General features: G+C 35.3%; 1 protein-coding gene across 7 annotated transcripts in view; it reads right to left on the bottom strand.

Annotated features, from left to right (window-relative positions):
- The window catches only part of LOC117179462 (homeobox protein extradenticle), a 374,818-nt gene that overhangs the window by 124,121 nt on the left and 241,011 nt on the right, over positions 1-9,686 (bottom strand). For 4 of the 7 annotated variants that reach the window (XM_033371300.1, XM_033371302.1, XM_033371304.1 and 1 more), the window contains exon 7: positions 8,381-8,568. The exons of 1 other annotated variant lie outside the window; for it this stretch is intronic. In XM_033371300.1, coding sequence (XP_033227191.1) covers positions 8,381-8,568 — 188 coding nt within the window. The remainder of the gene's footprint in view (positions 1-8,380; positions 8,569-9,686) is intronic. 2 more of the 7 variants (XM_033371301.1, XM_033371303.1) reach the window with 1 other exon arrangement.

Below are 9,686 nucleotides of genomic sequence, written 5' to 3'. Positions count from 1 at the left end.
TAGCTGTGAATATCTTATAAAGCGTGTTCAGACAAGTAATTGGCCTGTAGTTCTTTGGGTCAGCTAAGTTGCCTATTTTCGGCAGGAGTATTGTGCGCCCTTTCACCAACCACTCTGCAATCGGCTCTTCCGACTTCAAATATGAGGTGAAAATGCGAGCCAAATGCTGATGTGTTGAAGAAAACTTCTTCCACCAGAAGGTTTTGATACAATCTGGTCCCGGTGCGGAATAGTTCTTCATCCCTCTTAATACTTTTTTCACCTCCTCGGTAGTGATGGGTGGGCATTTTTTATCAGGTGTTATGAGGGCAACACATAACTCCTTGAAGCTATTTATATTTTCTGAGTCTTCGTCCAGTCTATGCTGAACTTCGTAGACTTCTCTCCAAAATACTTCGACCTCTTCTGGTTTGGGTGGGTGTTCGACAGTAACTGGAGGGTCTTGGAAGAGTATATATGCGTGCGTGCGTGTATTCTTTCTAGACCTGCTGGTCCCCGCAGTTTCTTAGGGGAGTAGGGCGAGAGCAGATTCGACTATCGCTTTCAAAGGATCGCCGTGCGCGAGTATACAATTGAGGATATAGCGGATCATTATATCGTCGGGTGAGCGGGAGAACGTAGTGTCTGATTTTTGTTTCAAGACACGTCGTAGCTCGCTTTGAAACCGCCAACGAGATACAACGTCTCTTGAAACAAATATCAGAAACTACGTTCTTCTGCTCACCCGTCGATATATTCCAACTGGAAACGATTCAGATAGCCCTGACTGTTCACCTTTCGATCCCCCTGAAAGCAGTCCAAGGCTATATGAAGACAACCCCCGACACTGATCTGAAAGCGAGAGTTTGGTGTATTACTATTCGGCTCAATTGAGTAATTTAATGTTACGTCATGCCCTGCCCGTAGAATCAATTTCCTTATGCATGTTACCTCGTGGTAAACACGCTAGGATTGTTGGCATAGGCAATTACACATAAACATATTTCTACCCGTAGTGAAAAATCCGACGTCGTGATTTTTATTGAAATGCAGATGTTATTATTACAGTTTTATATAATTGTATCGTCGATCAGTGACTGTTTAGCCAAGGGAAAAAAATTATAATGACTCTTGAGGTTAGAGTTCTTGAAGGCCCAAGGCAACGCAAACATAATGATGTTTGACTGTTGATGTTCTAGTCCAGACATGCCGAGCTGAGGGAAATTTCCTGCGATAAAAGATGTTCCGCCAGGACCGGTGTCCCCTACCGTTTCTCCTGTAAAGCGGAGGAGGGGGGTAGAGGCGTCTCTTTTGTGACGCCAAATCGTTCAAGGCTGCAGTGTAGATTCGAACTATCGGTCGGGGTGCTTGGGGGCCACTAACCTTTCAATATAAAATTGTAATAGCAACTGGGGTTTCAATTATTTCATTTCAGTATGTTTACATTTATTTTCAATGAATTTAATTGAAAAGAAAAGTTTACAGAGTGTTTCTTTGTTGTTGTATATTATTGAATATTTAGTTTTATTTAATGACACCGTTTTTTACGTTGTATGTATACTGTACAAAAATGTTGGCAAATACTTTTTGCAGTATAACAATCTATTAACTTTATGCATAACCGGTAGAAAGGTAAGTTATAGAATTGAAATATAGTTATAGAGTCTCGATCGTATTCAGTATCAATAAATTGTGGTTCGTTTACTGTTTACTTAAATATTATATTATCCAATATAATATTTGATAGTAAATGTAAGCCTGCTACGATAATATGTTTAAGTTTCAGACTTAAAGGTTTAAGTCCGCGTTTACAGTTTTCACCCTTCAAGTCTATTTGCAACTGTCAGAAAGTGAAACAAAAACATATAGTACATATACAGGGTGGAAATGATGCAGCTTACAAGTACAGAAAACTTGAATGCTACCCGATTTGCACAACAGCGCTCTAAACTTCAAATGGATAAGAGTGTTTAAAAAATATAGGTTACATTAAGTACTAATAAAAAATAATATAAGTCTTCAAGTAATAATAAAGTCAGACATGTGGACTGAGAAGAAAACCTAAATAACAAATTTATGGAATTGCTGCTGAGTGACAAATACTCTTTAATGTACATATTCTGCGCTTCCAGGTCTAAAAAAGGTTTGTCATAAATATACAGGATACGTTTTGAACGAAGTGAATGAAATGTTAGGTCCGAAAACTTAAAAATGATATTAATTACATTTACTTACAAAAATTCTGGCAAACAAGTGAATCATAACATAACCACGAAATAATGAGAGACCGCCCAGCGTATTTATCATTATATTGATTATTGATAACCAAATAAATGCTTTGTGGCTTGTATGTTTCTTACTGACAGTGTCAGCAGTAATAATTTAAGAAATAGTTAATTATTTATCATTTGAATAATCAAATACATTATTTCTAAATGTAATAATTGATTTCCGGTTTTCTTTTTTGTAAATCGACCCTAGGCGAAATACCAATCAGGAAATGAAAATTGAGATTCATCGAATTTAGGAATGTATCCGGAAGCCATCTCCCATGTAGATGGCTTGTTATAATTTTAATTAACAAAGTTTTTATGAACTTCGTTATTTCATAAAATGTTTTCTCTGGGCCTTATTTCAAAATAAGGTGTGAGCAGCTATTAAAATCAATTTTGGGACTCATTGATGATAATAGTGCATTAGAAATAAATCTAGAACCGATATCTATAGTCAGCCAGTTTATTTGAAAAAAATTAGAAACGTTTCTATTTTTGAAATTTCTATCTCTGAAGCTGTTTTCCAAATTGAAATTTGATCAGCACCTAAAATTAATTTTAAGTCATGTGGATGATAATTTCTGAAATTTATTGGGTTAAATATGGAAAAATATCCTATATTTATTATGGGCATCACTTGTGAGTGGAAAGAATGCTGTGTCAATTTTTGACAATAACGCTTCTCTCGTTCAATGTAGTAAAACGTCATCATATTGATAATAGAGTTTTACATCTAAAAATTGTAAATAATTTTCTTCTATGAGTAAAGAAGTTTAATTTTTAGGATAAAATGGAGTAAATTAGATGCTTTTGTGTAAAATAATTAGCCATTTTTATAATACTTCCTAATTAACTTATGAAAAAGAGTTAATGTATTATTATTATTTATTTATTTATTAAGACCCTAGGGCTAAATATTTCTCTGAGGAACAAATGTTACATATGTATCCTACATAGTTTGACCATAAAATGGAGTTTTTGATTTTTCATTATTTTTTGTGCAATCAAAAATTGAATATACGATTTTCCAAGAAAATCCAAAAATTTGTTATGACAGTCTTGGAGAGTTTTTAAAAAGCATTGTTTTTCTTCTCTTGACTTTTTTCATATCGTGCGTTCTTTAGCTTGAAATTTTGAATTTCGGTTGATTTAAACATTTTTGAAAATGTTATAACTCTGAGAATTTTCTTTTTATTGAAAAAAATCATTTGGATAAATTGTTTGTCTATTTTAATACTACAAATATCCGTACACAGAATTTTTAAATTCAGAAAAAAGTGGTCTCAAAAATGTTCAAAATGCGCTCACTTTTTGAATTTTTATCAAAAATGGCTGCTTAACGAACTCTTCCTTTCTTTTAGAACCTAAAATAGTATGCCAAAGATGGATGTGAACCGTTCATTTTTTCGAGAGTTATCTTGTTTACCGTCTTATTATCGTTTTATTATAGTTTTGATCGTGCTTATCGTGTTAATTACAGATAGCTAAAGATAACACAACATATTATTAAGTTACTATGAGTGATATATGCTAATATAACCTAGAGGTTGGCATAACGGATATAGTCAGAAGACTTTAGACTTAATTATAAGGTAACAAAAATTAGAACAGTGGTCACAAATGTGCAAAATTACATTTATAATACTAGGGCACAAAACGTCACTGAAAGTTAGAAAAATAAACAATTTACGATATACCAGACGCACTCCCCTTACGATGAAGGATCTTTGAAACTTACAAGATTTGTAAGGTGGAACTGCAAGGACCGTTTATCTTCCACGAAGCCTAGACTGAGCAAGTAATGTGACATTTATGTTCTCAAAGATATCTAGAAGATATTGAGTGGTTTTATTCAAAAAGAGATTGAAAATAATATTGCCCATAAAGAATTGTCTTCTTTTAGCCACATTGAGAAATCTAGCCCGTTGTCGACATAAAGTAATGTGCTCATATTTCGGGACACCATACATGAATCGTATGCATGCATTAAGAGCTCGCTCGAGTTTAGAATTTAGCTCATCTGTGATATCATCATACATAACACACCCATAATCAAAAAATGGGAGGCTACGATTCTTAACAAGAAGAATCCGAGTTGAAGTTGGCAAGGAATCCTTATTCCTTCTAAGCTGTTAGAGTACTCTAAAGATATTTCTTGAGATTACAACAATTTGCTCTTTCCCGAAACAGAGTAAGGCTAAGGATTTATCTCAGATGTCTCACGATTCAACGAAGGGAATGTTACGGCCATCAACCTTAAGCTGAGGCAAAGACCCTAATATAGCAACAGGCGGGGAAGAGACCTGTCCTATGACAATTGCTTTAGTTTTTAAAGGGTTTAGCTTTAACCTATCATTAAGTGCACATTGACGGGCAACATTGATATCCTTCTGTACCCGCGCAATCAAACTATTAATGGAAGAGATTGGACCACATATATATATATATATAGTATAAAATCATACGCGTATTTATGGCATTTGCAATTCTCAAGATCACTACCAAGGTCAGAGGTGTACATACCAAAAGGAGTGGAGCAAGTGTGGAGCCCTGAGGTATATCACTTTTGACTCACACCCAATCAAAACTCACATCCTTATCATTAAGCACTTGCAGAAAACGGTTTCTAAGGTGGGACTTGAAGAACGCAATTGCAGAACGAGATAAATTAAAGTTACGAAGTTTATTTAAAGGCAACTTGTTATTAACAGTATTAAAAGCTTTAGAAAAATCAAGTAGAACAAATATTGTTATTTCCTTATTTTCGATAGCGATTTTAATGTCTGAAATAACTTTGAGGGAGGCTGTTAAAGTGCTGTGCTTATACCGAAACCTCGATTGTAGCGGATCTAGTAGCCTATTTGCATATGAGTAACTCGTAAGTTGCGAATGCACAATACGTTCAAGCGGCTTGGACATAACACAAGTATCGAAATCGGCCGGAAATCATTAGGAGAAGAGGGACTAGAAACCCTAGGAATATGGCAGATCAGCGCATGTTTCCAGAGCTCAGGGAAAAGCCCTACTTGAAGAGAAGAGTTATAGATGTAAAGGAGTATAGGAAAAATTACAGGAAGCGCTAGTCGAATCATCTTTATGGAAATACCATCTGTTACTAAAGCATTGGTTTTTATTTCAAAAACTTTTTCAAGGAGACCTTCAGGTGTTATGTCTAAAAAAAGAAATACGTATCTGAAAAGTCGAGCTTGCCTGATCTGCTATAAGGGGTGTACCAGAGTTGACGACGTTACAGGGTGGTAGGTTTGTAAATGCTTTTAATAAATTATTTGATGCAAACGTATGAGCTAAGGCATTATTCTTAGGTGATATTGAATGTCAGCGTATAAGTAGACGCCCAATATTTTCGTATTCATTCTTTTTCTTTATAGCATTGTAATTATACTGATTATACGAATCACTGATTTTAGTTTGAACTAAATTCCTAAGCTGACGAAACTGAGCTTGTTTCAGAGGATTTTTAGTTCTCTTTGCCAGACGACGCTTATTATTACGTTCCTTCATTAGGTCCCTAATTTCCAATTTGATCAAAGAAGCTGAGTATTCTGATGTATTTTAAAAAAAATATTACAAAAGATACATCTACAAAGTATATTTACAGGATCATGTGAAGTAACGTGTTGGATTTCTGGCACAATTTGGTCCTCCAACATTGTCACATATTTTTTTACCATTAAGAGCACCCTCAATAAAAAATGATCCAATGACGTGGTCACCAAGAATCCCCATTTTAAAAGAACTTAGAAAATTCAATATATTGCATATTGTGTTATTTAAAATTTTGTTCAGCTTGTCATAAAAAGCTTTGTTAATTAAAATGCAGGCATGTCATGTCGCCTCGAAATACGCAAAATGGATTTTAGTAGCCGATCAAAACTTATTTTTAGATGAGGCCCAGAGAAAACATTTTATAAAATAACAAAGTTCCTAAAAACTTTGTTAATTAAAATTATAGCAAGTCATCTCCCCGGGAGATGTCTTTCAGGTACACTCCTACATTCGACGAGTCTCACTGTTCATTTCCTGATGGGTATTTCGCCTAGTGTCAATTGAGGGAAAAAACAAAAGAAATCAATTATTACATTAAGAAATAACGTGTTAATTATTACAATTAATAATAATTAATTATTGTCTAAATTATTACTGCCGACACTGTCAGTAATAAACATACAAACCATAAAGCATTTATTTGATAATCAGTAATCAATATAACGATAAAAACGCAAGGCCGGTCTGTCATTATTTCGAAGTTATGTTATGATTCGCTTGTTTACCGGAATCTCTGTGAGTAAATGAAATTAATATCATTTTTAAGTTTTCGCACGTAATATTTTATTCACTTTGTTCAAAACATATCTTGTATATTTATGACATACCTGTTTTAGTCCACAGATAAGCCTTAGATACAATTAACTCTTCGTCCACTGGAAGCGCAGAACATCTACATTTTAGAGTATTTGTCACTCAGCAGCCATTCCATAAATTTGATGGCACAAAACAAAATTTACGTTTCCTTCTTAGTCCATAGGTCTCACTTTTATTATTCGTAATTACTATTTAACATAACCTATATTCTTTTGACACTTGTATCCATTTAAAGTTTAATGCTGCGAAATTTGAAAAAGCCCCCCTAGAATGACTTCTCCCCTGCTGTTGTTCAAATCTGGTAGCATTGAAGTTCTCTGTACATGTAAGCTCCAAACTGTGCACCCTGTATATTCTTATATTTCATTTCTATAACTTATCTTTCTACCTTGTGCATAATGTTAGTACACTGTTAGACTTTCAAAACTATCAGCCAATCAAAAGTGTGATATTCAAATATTTAATAATGCACAACAAAGAAACACTTTGTAAACTTCAATTTTTAATTGCATTCATTGAAAATAAATATGCACATTCTTTAATGAAATAATTAAAACCGTACCCAATATTACTATTTTATATTGAAAGGTGAGTCGTTCTGAAGGACCCCGACAGATGTTTCGTATCTAAAGTGCAGTCTGTAGTGGCGTGACGTCAAAGAAGAGACGCTTCCACTACCACCATCGCTCTCCAGGACAAATGGTAGGGGGACGCGAGTCCTGGCGGTACATGTGTTCTCGCAGGAAATTTTCCCGAGTGGGGCATATATGTTATAGTCGTCGATCGACGATATAGCAATATAAAAAGGTTAAAATAAGTTTCTAAACTGTGTGCCGACTACAGCGTACCGAGGCAGATCACATTAAAATACTCAATACACAGGGTTCACTCAGAGGTATTATGAAATTGTAACCACTCGCTACCTTGTTTGAAGTTTTATTTAAATTCAAGAACAGTGTTAATCGAGTGGTTAAAAAATCGTGAAGTCAGGTTTACACGTTCGCTGAAGTCACTGCCGTTTCCATCCACCGGTCGAGTTGTGAACTCCTCGGTCTAAAGGAGATAATGGTACTATCATGAAGTACTGCAAGGAGACCATACGTTTATGGCAATGCTGATGGAAACAGCCAACCAAAGCGACCCCCGTCGTCGGATTTTTATTTATTTCTTGATTACAGCGTTATATGCGGGAAATTGAGGAGTTACAATTACTATAGTAGCAAATGACAATTTAGTTATTAATTTCCTCTGAAGCGGTACTCTCGTCTGGGAATAAATCTCTCCATGGAGAAAATCTGACGAAACTAACGGCATTGCGAACTGGTAGTGGCGCCAGGTGAAATACCTAGTGTGCGATCTCCTCTTAGTACTTCGTGGGTAGAATGTAACACTTGGTTTCAAAATCGTCAGAGAATTATTTAAAGTTTAAACTCATTTCTCACCCACGTCTCAATAATTTCTAATTGCTAATATCGAATCGTTTCCATCCTAACCAAATAAAATTGTAATACTTTTTACTTTCGCATACATCTCTACAATACCCAATTAAAATGGTTAGATCTATGTGGAAAATCTCTCTCGCATTCCCAAGTCATGAGTTTGAGCAAAGCAAGCAAAAATGTGTAGTTATTTATATTATCTAACTATTCACAATACTATAATAACAATCGTCAGCGAATAACCAAATATTAAAAGCAACTACTACTACTACTACCTGAATCGGTGTAAAATCTCATGCTTTTTACCTGGTGCATGGGGTCGTAGCCCATGGATCCATCGTTGTAAGGCTGAGAACCGTAGTCACTTCCGTTTATTCCCATTCCATAACTCGCCATATCCTGTGGTCCTCCGGGAGGAGCTGGCGACATCATCGGCGTCGGCGTACCCTGGCTAGCACCACCCATACTGTACGGCGATGCTCCTGCAAAAGCTGCTGTAGAAACAACCGCGGTGCATACAAAATTCGAGGGATTCTAGTACTTAACAATGCCTGAACAGAGTTGGGAATTACGTTTTAGGAAAAGTTTTTCAAAACAATTCGTCTGCTATTTATTGGAATTTAAAATATTAAAGTTCATATAAAACTTGCGGTTATTTCCCGATTCAGTCGAAGTAGTAGACTTAAATTTTGCTGAAATTCTTATAAACTACTTCACACTGTGAAGTTTCTTTTTGACGTTAGAAAACTTTTAAAATAGGTCGCCAAAAATGTGTGTGTTGTTTTAAAATCAAATCTTTTCTAAAAATTATTGTTTCTTATATGAGGGAAAAAAAAATTTGTTTCAAACTGTTGATGCAGGGGAAAACACATTCAGTCGACAGCCAAAAAATTCTGTCAATTTGCAACAAAGTTCAAAGATTTTCGTATTTACATCATGCGTGTATATTTAATTAACTATCTCTATAGACTATATTTTCAAGAAATAATTACTGAGTTGCATTATGCATTTTTATTGAATGCCCCTAAAGGGACGATTTTGATACGTCAGTCCAACAATAGATAATCGCTTCTGGTATTACACATGTAAAATTGTTAACTTTCCTCATTTCTGATAATTTGTGAGATTGGCACGAGGTAACAACTATCTACGGGCTAACCTAATACTGTATCTGCATGTGGTGACAAAGATAGCAATATCGGATTTTTAAGGCCCTTTATCAGAATGGTTTTACGGTATTTAAGTTTCAGGTCGAACGCTTAAATATTTTGTCTAACCTTTTGCATACGTCATCTACATAGTATTCTCTTTTGCTGTGCAGAGCCGATTTTTCGGAAAATTGTTCCTATTTTGTTTAATAATCGAAAATTAAAGTAGAATGGTAGTGACGCTCAGTGTTAGCTGTCTCTGTATTTTCGCTGCATGGCCGTCGACCGTTGCCGAACGAGACGAGGCAGATACTCCGTTGTGAGTCGAATTATCTGGAACGGATTACCCTTTTATTGTTATGAGATTAACCCTTAAACGGCCAAAACGCCACTACCGGGACACTGCTTTTCAACGGCCAATAACTAAGACTATTCGACACTAGAAAAAATTGAGACACATATAT

Source organism: Belonocnema kinseyi, chromosome 9 (assembly GCF_010883055.1).
Source record: "Belonocnema kinseyi isolate 2016_QV_RU_SX_M_011 chromosome 9, B_treatae_v1, whole genome shotgun sequence".
Lineage (NCBI taxonomy): Eukaryota > Metazoa > Arthropoda > Insecta > Hymenoptera > Cynipidae > Belonocnema > Belonocnema kinseyi.
Note: the sequence above shows the minus strand (reverse complement) of the source record. Positions and strands in the feature narration are given on the sequence as shown.